This window comes from Colius striatus, chromosome 5, assembly GCF_028858725.1.
Source record: "Colius striatus isolate bColStr4 chromosome 5, bColStr4.1.hap1, whole genome shotgun sequence".
NCBI classification, from domain to species: domain Eukaryota; kingdom Metazoa; phylum Chordata; class Aves; order Coliiformes; family Coliidae; genus Colius; species Colius striatus.
Genome location: NC_084763.1, coordinates 55,490,294 through 55,503,828, shown reverse-complemented (window position 1 = coordinate 55,503,828; position 13,535 = coordinate 55,490,294). Strand labels below are relative to the sequence as shown.

General features: G+C 38.1%; 1 protein-coding gene across 1 annotated transcript in view; it reads left to right on the top strand.

The window, feature by feature from the left end:
- The window catches only part of LOC104550048 (ATP-dependent translocase ABCB1), a 59,025-nt gene extending 45,955 nt beyond the window's left edge, over nucleotides 1–13,070 (top strand). Inside the window, exons 23-29 of the mRNA XM_061997444.1 lie at nucleotides 2,031–2,131; nucleotides 2,592–2,732; nucleotides 5,494–5,650; nucleotides 6,107–6,304; nucleotides 8,418–8,624; nucleotides 10,192–10,338; nucleotides 11,799–13,070. Coding sequence (XP_061853428.1) covers nucleotides 2,031–2,131; nucleotides 2,592–2,732; nucleotides 5,494–5,650; nucleotides 6,107–6,304; nucleotides 8,418–8,624; nucleotides 10,192–10,338; nucleotides 11,799–12,005 — 1,158 coding nt within the window. The 3' untranslated portion in view covers nucleotides 12,006–13,070. The remainder of the gene's footprint in view (nucleotides 1–2,030; nucleotides 2,132–2,591; nucleotides 2,733–5,493; nucleotides 5,651–6,106; nucleotides 6,305–8,417; nucleotides 8,625–10,191; nucleotides 10,339–11,798) is intronic.
- The last annotated feature ends 465 nt before the right edge of the window (nucleotides 13,071–13,535 follow it).

Genomic DNA, 13,535 nt, shown 5'->3' with positions numbered 1-13,535 from the left:
ACATAATACACAGGATCAATTTTCAGAACTGAATTGCATGCTGTTTATAGAACCAGAATCATAGAATATCTCACATTGGAAGGGACCTATAAGGATCATTCACTCCAACTCCCTGCTCTTCATAGAATGATCTAAAACTAAACCATATGGCTGAGTGCATCATCCAAACAATCCTTGAACTCTTACAGGTTCAATGTCATGATCACTTCACTGGGATATCTATTCTAGTGATTGAACACCCATACAGTGAAGAACCTTTTCTTAATGTCCAGCCTGAACTTCCTCATATACAGCTTCATTCCATTTCCTTCTGTCCTGTCACTGGTCACCAGAGAAGAGACCAGCACCTCCTCCTTCTCTTCCAAAGTTGATGAAGTTTACAGAATCACAGAATGGTAGGGGATGGAAGTGACCTATAAAGATCATCTGGTCCACCCTCTGCTAAAGCAGGTTCACCTAGATCGAGTTGCAGTTGTAGGCTGCCAGGAGGTCACTCTTCAATCTTCTTTTCCCTTAGCTAAACAAACCTAGTGATCTCAGATGTGCTTCTTCTAAGTCCTGACCTCAAGACCTTTCACCACCTTGCTCGCTCTCCTCTAGACACCCTTAACAGTTTGGTGTCCTTCTTCTACCAAGATGCTCAAAACAGCACACAGTACTCAAGGTGGGGCCATACTACTGCAGTGTACAATAGGACAGCCATCTCTCTTGACAGGCAAGCCATGCTGTGCTTGATGCACACCAGGACACAGTTGGCCCTTTTGACTGTCTGGGCACACTGTTGACTCAACTTGCTATCAACCCAGACCTCCAGATTTCTTTCTGTGGGGCTGCTCTTCAGTCTCTCATCCCCTGATTTTTATATATAACCAGGATTACCCTGGCCCAGCTACACAATTCATCACTTGTTCTTGTTAAGTTTCATAAGGTTGGTAATTACTCAGATCTTTAGCCTATCCAGATTTCTCTGTAAGGCCTGCAAGGCAGTCCACAGCTCCTCTTAATTTAGTAGCAGGAGCAGCATCAGCAAACTTACGTAGTGTACATGCTAATCCTGCATCCAGATCATTTATAAAACAATTTAGGACCCCTACTACTGACTGGCCATCAGCCTGATGCAATTCCATTTACTACAACTCTTTGAGCCTGACCTGTCAGCTAATAACTTACTAAAAGGGCTCATGCTTCTCTCAGAAGCTCCTCTCCTGCTTTTTGTATAAGTGCTCTGTTCAGAAAGCTTTGTGCAGAACAAGAAGTTTGCTGACTTCTAGGAACCAGAATGTTCCAAAGCACTGCCTCTCAAAGAGCTTTATGGAAGATGTGAGCTATGCAATACACCAAATGCAGTAGCAATATTATGTAAAATAAATGCAATATGTCTTCTGCGTTTTCTAAAATAAGTTAAAATTAAAAGTAACAGCAAGATTGAACTTTCATGAGTCTCAAGATGCTAAAACACATTGGGGAAAAAAACTCCTGTCCCAGTGTCATCCTCCTATACATTCATATGGACTGATCGTACAGGTTGCTAGACTCTCTGTGTGTTCATTGAGGAAGACTGTATGGGCATCTACATAAACTTAATATCAAAGCTTTAAACCAAACCTGTGAGCTTAAAGAAGGTATTATTGATCAGATGAAATATGTACTGCTCAGATCTAAGTTAGGCTTTAGTCAGTAGAGTCCACTAATCTGGACATTCTGATTATAGCCCAAACTTAGTGGACTGGAAGTAAAGTGCTAAATTGCCATTTTTCTTATTGAACATCTTCTCTATAATGCTAATGCTTTTTCAATACTTATTTGGAGGACATTAAAGAGGTTTTGTCAGAAAATTCTGAGCATTGTCAGAAAACGTCACTGTCATAAGAAGTATGAAATCCTTACTTTACACATCAAAGATCCATGCTTTTGATGAAAATTATTAAAAAGATAAATTTCTGTTCTAGCAGGTGCTTTTTATTAGTTTAGAATAGTGAATTGCAAACTAATCTTCACTTTTGATTCAAACATTTGTGTTTCTACTGCAGATTGCCACAGAAGCCATAGAAAATATTAGAACAGTTGTTAGTTTAACCCGAGAAAGGAAATTTGAGTTGATGTACAGAGAACATCTGCACGTACCATACAGGTATAATAACAATAACTAAGCTAAGAAAAAAATCTCTGTTTGAATTGATTACAAATACTTACTTGGAGAAACATTACTTTTTTGTTGTTAGTGTGTGTGATTTAATGTATCATTTAATTGCCTTAGAATTTATGTAACTATTTTGCATATTTTTCATTGAAAAACGCAGCCACCAGCCGACATTTTTGTTGTTTGATTTGCCAAGTTTTCTGTGATAACATTGCAAGTGAAGATACTAATATTATTTGGTTTGGAAAAATATTAGTTTAAGTGAGCTTTGGAAGTCATCCTTCCACATGAAGTGTTTCAAATCTTTAATTAAAGCTTCAAAATGTGAAGTGAATATTGCACAGGCATGCTTCCCATTCACAACGGCATCATCTGAAGTCAATGATTTGGTTTTTGCATACGAGGACTTAAGATTGCACTCTTTAATTAAAATATGCATTCTTTCTTACAGAAATTCGGTGAAGAAGGCACATATCTTTGGATTTTGCTTTGCCCTTTCCCAGGCAATGATGTTCTTTACCTACGCTGCCTGTTTCCGGTTCGGTGCCTATCTGGTGGTAAATGACAAGATGGAATATAAACATGTGTTTTTGTAAGCAGTTCTTTTGGAAACTTTTTCTGACAGTCTAGACAATGATCACAGAGTCACAGGATGGTAGAGGTTGGAAGGGACCTTTAGAGATCATTTAGAGTAAGCACCCTGCAGAAGCATGTGATATTCATATGCATCAAGAAGAGTGTGGGCAGCAGGTCAAGGGAGGTTCTGCTCCCTCTCTACTCTGCCCTGGTGAGGCCTCATCTGGAGTCCTGTGTCCAGTTCTGGGCTCCCCAGTTCAAGAGGGAAAGAGAACTGCTGGAGAGAGGCCAGTGCAGGGCCACCATGTTCCAATCAGGGGACTGGAACATCTTTCATACGCAGAAAGGCTGCGGGAACTGGGGCTGTTTAGTTTAGAAAAGAGGAGACTGAGGGGGGATCTCATGAATACTTACAAATATCTAAAGGGTGGGTGTCAGGAGGTTGGGACATCCCTTTTTTCTATAGTAGCCAGCAACAGGACAAGGGGTGATGGGATGAAGCTGGAACACAAAAAGTGCCACTTAAACATAAGAAGAAACTCTTTCAGTGTTTCAGTGAGGGAGCCCTGGCACAGGCTGCCCAGAGGGGTTGTGGAGGCTCCTTCCTTGGAGGTCTTCAAGACCCAACTGGACATGTTCCTGTGTGACCTGATCTAGGTGACCCAGCTTCTGCAGGGGGGTTGGACTGGATGATCTCTAAAGGTCCCTTCCAACCCCTACCATTCTATGATTTGTTAACTTGTAGAGATATCATGAATCCAGTGGGTAAGCTATGAGAAAACCAGCAAATTCTTCTGTTTTTAAGTATAATGAAAGCATAAAGTGGATGCTCTAGATGACTACAGTCTGAGCTGTTCAGATAGGCCTCATCTTAGGTTTCTATATCTATTTGGGACTGTTACCTTTTCCAGAGGTTGAAATAGTACCTGACTTATGTCACACTGTTTATCCTCGCCCATCTTATTGTTCATGTAGCTGTGAAGTTCTCTGTATAGTCTACAAGATACATAGTTGTACTTGTTTCTTGAAGCACAATAATATTGCAAAAATGCTTTTAAGAATACAGCATCGTTGTTAGTTCTGTGTCATGTTTATTCATTGAGCTCTGAAGTCTTCTCTAAAATAACTGTTTGATAATTGGAGGATTCCACCAGGTCGATGCTATTCAATGTAAGAGAAGATATTGTCGTTCTGATACAAAGCTCGTTCTCTTAAATAGACCAATTTTGTGTGTGAAATGGAAGTGTGAACCATGACTGTAAGAGCAGTGTGTAGAGTACTGGGAGTACTGTACATACCCATAGTGAGGTGAAGCATTTTATTTTTAGTTTAGACAGGTACTGCAAATAAAACATGATTCTAGTTTGTAGCATTCTCAGATGTATTCATTGTAATCTGAGACTATATAAGTATATATATATATCTCCTTATATATATATATAAGTATAATAAGTTTTTTTTCTAAGGGCATTTTCTAGGCTTTTAAGGGCGGAAATTGTACAAAAAAATAAAGAATAATATTGAGATTAGAGTTTATCCTTAACTTCTGTTGTATCTGGGGTTTATAATTACTGTTTATCCAATCATTTGCATGATACATAACAGCCCCTTTCATAACCAATGTCCCATTCTTCCAACTCATATATAAATTCAGAAGAAATCTAACGTATAATTTAAGAAGCAAAAACTCAATTCAAGCCTATGTGTTTCCATGAAAAGAATGAGATTATACCACTATGGTACTGATGATCTCAGCATTGAAGAAAGGAAAATCATACCAATTTTTAGTCAGCAACCTGCTTAAAGATAGTCAACACAGATGATTTTGACTGGAAGATGCTGGAAAGTGCATTTCATCTGCTAGCTGGATATCTCTAGCCAGCTGCGTGAACTTCCTGGGTCTCATTTAGATTTGGAAAGGATTGTCTGACCTAAAACTGTGTGAGCCCTTTGAAGCTGTTCAAATGCAGAATGAACCAGATTAATTTATATATCTGTGAAAAGATAAAAAGGATCTATTTTACTTTGCCTTAAAACAGATTGAGAGGTCTCATAGAATCATAGAATGGTAGGGGTTGGAAGGGACCTTTAGAAATCACCTAGTCCAACCCTCCCATCATTTCTCAGTGATGAGTAATCCTGTGTTGTGTGACAGTAGTTAATAGCTGAGGACAGCATGTTCTTAAACTATTCTAATTTAGCCTGTAAGGGTACATCTACATTCACCACACAACAACAATAACATGCTCTTCAACCTTTTTTCTTGTAGTGAACCCTTCCATCTTTTTTTTTCCAGCAGAGTTGCAACAGCAAATCAAATCTTTATTTTCACCTTGATACAGGTTTGATTTCTTATCTTCATAGATACCTTAAACATGAATCTCTAACTCACAGAGGTCACTGACCAATGGAGAGGAAACCACAGCAACAGTAGAACAGGATTAGATAAATGAACCTACCATCAGTCGACTACTTTCCTCCTAGCTCCAGTTGAGACTTAGTATAGTTAACCAGAGTTAATAATTTGAGGAGCTGGTGCTAATAAGTAATGAAAACATTGAATTTGGAATGGATGCTTGTTTATCTCACTTCATTAAAAGAGAATAAAAACGGGTTTCTGGAGTTAAATGAGTAATTGAAGCAATAACGGTTACTACTCCGTTCTGTTTCAATATAGCCCCTTTTTCCACGGAGTAAAAGTTGACTGTAGCCCCATTTCCATTGTCCTTTTCTTCCTTGTCTATTTGTTGACTTTTTTTTCCTGATTTCTTTTATAGAGTGTATTCAGCTGTTGTATTTGGTGCAATGGCACTAGGACAAGCCAGCTCTTTTGCTCCAGACTATGCCAAAGCCAAGACATCGGCAGCCCACTTGTTTCTACTGTTTGAAAGAGTACCCTCAATAGATAGCTACAGTGAGGAAGGAGAGAAGCCTGTAAGTAAGACATGTATAATGGGCTATTTTATTTATTGACAATATGGGCAGTGCTCTTGCTTCCTTCAAACTGATTCTACCTCTCCTTTTGATTACTTCCTTATCTCTATGTATTCTTGACATTTTATCCAAACATAACGTGGACTTTCTCTTTCATTCTCTATTGTGAGTCTAGCTATTGCCCACACTGTCTAAAGAATGTTTGTTTTGGAAATGGTTACAAATGTTATTGTACACCTCCTGTAGGATTCAATCAGGAAAATTATGAGCACTTTCAAAAGACTTCCATGTTATACTTTCATTTTATACCTTCAGAGATGTGCAGAGTTAAAGTCAGCATTCCAACAACTGCCAAACTGTTGATTTCAGAGTGTGAGAAAAGGACTTCTGCAATTCTATTGGAATCCTCTGTCAAATTTTCTTAAAGATGTAACAGTGCCACTGTTTCAATTACAGGAAACATTTGGAGGGAGCGTGATGATCAAAGATGTGGCATTTAACTACCCCAATCGACCAGAAGTCAAAATCCTCCGAGGTTTGAATCTAAAAGTAGAAAAGGGACAAACTCTGGCTCTTGTTGGTAGCAGTGGCTGTGGAAAGAGCACTGTTATTCAGCTGCTTGAGAGATTTTATGATCCACTTGATGGACAAATGGTAAGTGTTCTCATAGGAACATGTCAACATGTTAAGTGAGGGTGTCCTTATTTGGCTTTATGTGATGTCATAAAGTATAAAAGATGTTTCTAGCTTTGATTTTAAATTATTTTGAAGGTTAAAGACAAGCAGTGGTTCTTTAGGGCTCCTTGTTTCAGTAGGATTAATTTTATAGTGGGAAATGTCTCAGTTTCCCACATTATAATGAATTAACGAAACAAGATCTGTGTAGTAAAAATATACCTGATCCACAGCTTAATGATGGCTTTGAGCAAATTTCCTGAGGTTTTTGTGTGAAGAACACTTTAAAAGGTATAATGTAGTAATAGAATTTGACATCTGTGCTCTTACCTAAAACAGTGAACATTGACAAAAATGATTTTTTCATAGTTTTTATCTATAAGAAATATTTTTCAGAGTATGCTCACTTCCAAACTGATAGATTGTGGATACTTCTAGTAAATCTGGATTAAAATACATCTAGAGTTTCCCACACTACTTATTCAACAACTTTAGGTATAGATTTTTACATAGCTATTGTTTATTGCCATTTTCTCTTTGATGGAAATGGGCTCAGAATTTTGTCTGAAAAAGAACCAGGACATTTTGGGTTGTATGGGGTAAGAATAAGATGGATTTTAGAACTTGCCTCTTCAGAGATACAAAAGATAAATTAATACTTGTATAAAACCTAGATGCAAGGTTTTGTTGAGCTTAGAAATGCATAGACAGGTGCAGTGTAGAAAACTGATGTGTAGAAAGAATCAGCATAAGTGCCCTAAAAGTATGTCTAACCAAGTGCAACTTCATTACCAGTGTTTTTAACCTCATATCTATGAAAAATCAACAACATCTTGCTAAAGGGAAAAGCACAGACCTCTGGCATAGAAAGCACAAAAGCAGTGGTTGCACTGTGAACTGAGTGAAAGGAGTGGATGCTTGAAAGCACCAGCTGTCAGAACAGCTGTTCACACAGTGTGCACTATGCTAGTCTGGTAAACAGAGTAATTATGCCTAAGACTTGTGCTGTTTGGTATGGTGGGTCCAAAGTGCATAACAACTGAGTTCTCTAGCTTCATCAGTGATTTTTGGCATTAAATAAAGAACAGGAAGCAGACCTTAGCAGCCTGCAAATCCATTGAAACTCTAGTGAAACGAGATGGCAAGCACCTATGTAGTTGAAAGTAATTTCCTCTTTCTACCTTTTTTCCCCTTTTACATCTGCAGATGTAGAAATTCTGCCACTGATTTCACTGGAGTTAAAATTGTGATCAATTATATTGGCTGTAAATAGGCTGTCCTAGCTCAGACTTTGGAATTAGTAGCTTAACTGATTCCACCAGCCATGTTCTGAAGGGGATACTTTGTTTATCTAGCTGATCACATCACTTAACACAGAGCCTAAGCACTGCACTGGCTGATTCCAGTGCAGATATAACAGCCCTCCTAATGTCCTGGTATATGTGTGTCCAAGTTGATATGATTTGTATAATTATGAAACTGACTTATCCAGACAAAAAAATTTCTGTTGTCTATCTAAGAGACAGTGACAATGACTTGGTAGCCAAACTTAGCAGAAGTGTGACAGAGTTGCCAATAATCAGCTGCAAATGATGTCTTAAGGAATCCAGAAGTAAATTTGCCTGTTGTCAAGCGTTACACCACAATAAAATTAAAGATTGGATGCTTGGCTTAGAATTGTGTGAATGAATGAACCTAATGCTTCTTTTATTTTCATGAATATCATTGGCAATCTGTTCCTTCAGTGGGAATATGTATTCAAAACAGAGGAAAGTTTTCTCACCAAAGAAAGAAATGAAAACCCTTTTCCCAAAGTTCTTTGAAGATTCCTCAGCATATCCTGTCTTCCACTGTCTTCAGAATCCTGGTTAAGTCTTAAAGCAAAGGTCTAAGTCAGCAGGAGGGACTATCCTCACCTTTATATAATAGCCTGTAGAAAATGTTGTAATAGGGGGGAGAGATTATGTGATCTTTCTAAATCTTATCCCTGAGAAAAGAGCAGCATTTACTCACCTTCTGTGTATGAACTTACAGTCAGTCTCAAACACACATGTAGCCATATGACTCCAATTTAAAATGTTTGAATTTTCAGCTTTTTGATGGCAAAGATGCAAAGACACTAAATATCCAGTGGCTGAGAGCTCAGATTGGGATTGTCTCACAAGAGCCAATACTGTTTGACTGCACTATTGCTGAAAACATCGCCTACGGAGATAACAGTCGGCAGGTGTCACACGAAGAAATTGTTCGTGCAGCAAAAGAAGCCAACATTCATTCCTTCATTGAGTCTCTGCCAGATGTAAGCTATTCTTTTCCTTTCCTACTCAGAAATTGAAGTGATGTATTGTGGCTGGGAAATTTGTGTCCATTTATGATGCCCTGTGCTACAATAATTCCCTGAGATGCAAATAGACCTCAAATTGATTTTAAAATCTTATCCTTTCTTGTGTTTAGTGTACTTATTCTTACCCTGTAAGACTCTATTGTCAAGTGGAGAGCTGATTTTTTTATTATGTCAGGGAAGAAAATCCACAGTTATAACTAACTGAGAGCTGGAAGTGTGGGATGGGTTTTTTAAATTAAGATGAACATTTGTTTTTAAGTTCCTATTTATCTCAAGTGCATGTAAATGAGTCTGCTGGACTGACAAGTTTCTTATGTGTTTTTTTCTAGTTGTATTTAGTCAAAACTGAAATTTCTAGTATTCCTACAATTAAAAAATTACTAAGAAAGTTTTTCATATATCTACCTATGATTCTGTGGTTCTATGATCTTAACAACACTTACTAGTGTAAGAATGAATATCTTGAGTTAGAAGAAAAGTCTGCCATGCACAAAACCTTGTCTCAGGCAATGACCTGCAAGACATATCTACAAATAACTATAAAAAAGGGCTAAACATTTACCCACATTTCCCTTGAATTCTCATCTAACTTTGCATGATTTGTGATTTAGGAGCTTCCTGAAATAGAAATCACGTTCTATTATCTAGCTATGGATGGATTTTTCTTCTGTGGGTTTGACAAATCCATTTCTAACCTATGTCAGCTTGTATCCAAAACATCCTGAAGCAAGGAGGTTGTCAGCTTAGTTGTATGTTATATATATCCAGCTTAATTTCAGACTGTTAAAAGGCTTTTTGCATTTCTTCAAAGAATACAAAGGCCAAAGCCCATGATTTTTGCAGATCATGTTCATTTTCTCATGACTTATCAAGATCTGTTTTTTGCAAAACTTTGTAGAGAAATACTATGGTATATAATGATGTTTCATAAGACTTTGGTACTTTTTGCAACAAAATATGTAATACCTCAAAGTCTACTATGACCTACACATGAGCTTGTTTGTAAACCTAACTGGTCTGCCTTAACTGACAGAATGTAATTAAAAGCATAATGGTCCAAAACTGTTGTATAGATAGACATAAAGTGTAGATATGTCAATATCTAGGTATAGATACAGTATATAATTTGGCCTGAAATGGATACATCTTATATATTGCTATTGGATTGGAATAACTGATTGGTTAGGAAGCTATCTTGGAGTGGTTAAAGTCAAGATTTGATCCCCAGGATTGTCATAGACTTTCATGGAGCTTCAGAGTTTTGTCTCCTGAATGAGAATAATGTTGCCTTGCAACCTTAGACTGTTGTTGCTTTGATTTGTGAAGTGCTTGAGGCTATAAAGAAATCTCCTCAGGAAAGATCTATTGATGTGTGGCAGAGAGCAATTCTGATCGTCTGTTTTCTGAGAGTTATTGGCATGGACTACGTGGTTTATGGATGGCTGGTGTTGGGGTTAATATACTTAAATATCTTTCAGAATCGATTTCCATTCACAGTCTGAGCTTAATCTGTTGTTTTTAGAAATACAATACCCGTGTAGGAGACAAGGGAACTCAGCTCTCTGGTGGTCAGAAACAACGTGTTGCGATTGCCCGAGCTCTTGTACGTCAGCCCCAAATTCTGCTCCTGGATGAAGCTACATCAGCCTTGGATACAGAAAGTGAAAAGGTAACTTGATCATGAGAGAAGAGTCTGGAATCTAAATCCATATTTGTATTGTGGTTATTGTTTTAATTCCTAAAGCTCAAAGCTGGAAATACAGTGTTTTATGCAAATTACAAGACTTGCTTCTGCAGGGGGATTGGACCAGATGATCTCTAAAGGTCCCTTCCAACCCCTACCAGTCTATGATTCTATGCCAATAATAGACAAATATTCAGGTCATGCCTCTCCTTGCCAAAGGAAAAAAGGTATTTTTTTACACTTGTATGGCAGTAGGCAGATTGAAGTAGCAGTGAAGTCATTTCTTTACTTGGAATTCTTCAGGCTTCAATTGGAAAAGTGCTATCAAAATTGAACAGGGAGGCACAAACTTCAGGGGCTGAAATGATTTGAGGATGCTCACAGAGAGCTGTTTTTCAGGGAAACTGCCAAATCTTACTCCTATTATTTTTCTGGCTTCTCTCATTGATGTCCAGACCTTGCTATATGTTTGTGGCTAATATGCAAACTTCCAGTGAAAAAATTGCTACGACACTTACCTCTTTTTACAGCCCAGATCTGCAATCTTGGTATAACAAAAGTACAATCTAACTGGAGAAAAAAATCAACACAGACTCTACAAAGATGTTTACTATTAATGAGGCAAATATTATAAATAATAGCTATAATGTGACATGCTCAAACATTATGGATTAGGTTTTGATCAATTCTAGCCATAAAAGATTTGAGGGGAAAATGCCATTGAATAGATCCAGGATTCTTTGCTTTCTTAATTATGTGCCAATTAGATGCACAAATTTCATCTCTTATTTCTTTCTGCATTAATAAATATAGGGAATAAGAGAAGAAAGCAGATATTCTTGTTAGCATATTTCTGCCAGTGATAGTTTTAAGCAAAACATGATTCACGAGACTCCTTGTGAAATCAGAACTAGTGTGATAGTACTTGACCCAAGAATACTGATTTAACTCCCATATGTAACGAATCAGTCATGGAAGGGACCTCTGGAAGACTCTAATCAAACCGCCTCTTCAAACCAGGGCTAATACTGAACTCAAACTAAGTTGCTTAGTGCTACGTCCAGTTCAGTCCTTGAAAATCTCCAGTTTAACAAACTTTCATTTGTCCCTGTTCCAAGGCTTAATTATCCTCACAGTGAAATATTTGTCTTATATCCTGTCAGACCCTCTCTTGTTACAATTTATGACCATTTTCTCTTGTTCTGTTACTATGCATCTCAGTAATGATCCTGGTTCCATCCCATCTTCTTAGCTATCACAGCATCATCTGCTAGGACAGTTTTGACAGTTTTGCAACACAGGCTAATTCCAAAACACAAAGCTAAAGCCACAGATATTCCCTTCCCCTCACTATCGTGTTACAGTGTATTTCACAGATGACAGTCGAGGTATATCCCATGTCAAATGACAGAATAGTTCACCCTTTTGGTTTGTTCCCTGTGCAGATTGTCCAGGAAGCGCTGGATAAAGCCAGAGAAGGTCGCACCTGCATCGTGATAGCTCACCGCCTCTCCACCATCCAAAATGCTGACAAGATTGCTGTGGTGCAGAATGGCAAGGTCATAGAGCAAGGCACCCATCAGCAGCTCCTGGCTGAGAAAGGCATCTACTATTCTCTGGTCAATGTTCAGAGTGGCTCATGCAACATGTAAATTAAAAGCAGTGCTTACCTCTGAATTGTCAATGTAATTATTTCAGTACCAATAGATGCTTTTGGCTGTCCTTGTTTCTTTCCTAAGTCCTGTGGAGACAAGAAATCCTAAGTAAACATGTACAAGCTTCTCACTGCTCGTTTTCATTATTCAAACCACTCTGCCGTGTGTCCGAGGCAGAGGCCTATTGCACTCATAAAAGTAGAATCATGCTAAGCCAAATGTAACTAATATTACCTTGCTTTGAACTCTGTCAAAATTATACTAATCAGAAATGTTTGATAAACAACCTGTAAACATGTTAATGCTTGATAAAAATAGTTTTGTTATTGACAGAAACAAATCTTAAGCCTTATCCTCACTGTGCCTGTGTAAGTTACAGTCAGTCCTGGCCTATTAGGCTTGATATCACCTTGTCATGAGAATTATCACCTTGTCAGATGGAACTTGATGTTTCTTGTTATAATAGGGAGTTTTGGCCTGGGATGACAGCAAAGGTTTTGCAAATATGGACACAGGCTGAAAACAGAGGTCCTAGAACTCTAAATGCCCTGCTGATGGTCAGTTACAGGTCATTGAAGAGGTGCCACCTTAAGAACTGGGAAAATACTGTTTTAAGTATTACCTAGAAATGAACCAACATATGAGGAAACATACACAACTGATGTGCAAGGCAAGGCACGTGCTGCAGCCTGGCAAAGTAGTATCTGCAAGTCTCCCCAGGTCCTAAACATCAGAGGTCAAGGGCTAAGAACTGTCTAAAGACTGCAATATTTTATAACAAGTGAAAATCCTGCATTTGGGCTTGGAGGAAGAGGAAGGAAGCACCTTTTTCAGCGTTAGCTTCTTTCATTGAAGAGTTCTTGACTGACTGAGACTTTGAAGGACTGTTACCGTTGGTGCTAATTACATGACATCACCTCTGTGGTATTGTATATTAGTTGCTAATTTGAGTGTTAAGGGCTAACTGCATTGAACATGTAGTAATACTGATTGAACTAACCATTAGCAATGTATATTGTTAATGAACATATGAGAAGTAAAGTTTTGTTTCTGAGTTTGAAACTGGCCTGGTTGATCAGTCTTCTACACTTCCATGGCTTCTGATTCCCTGAGATTTAAACATATCATTTGTCATATCTAGATGTAGATATTTATGCTCTCCCAGGTTAACTGATAGGCAGTTAGGCTCATCAGAGTACTAAAGCCACTCTCCAGAATGCTGATTGATGCAGTATCTTTGTATTCCTTGAATCACTTACCTGTTGCCTTCTGTTCCTGTCTTAGATGGAAAACCAATCTGGCTATCAAATTTGTTTCCTAGTTACATAGAACTTTGTTGCATTAAGTTATATAGATATTCTTTAACATGAAGATTCAAGTGAGAACACACTTATGCCAAGATTGGGAGTAAACTCCTTAACAGCAATGTAGCATTTAGAAGCAAGCACTGTGTTTATTACAGTGCTGGGTGCATGGGGCATTGCCCCATCTAACGTGCACACTGAAAAATGAAAGAGCACTCCTTAC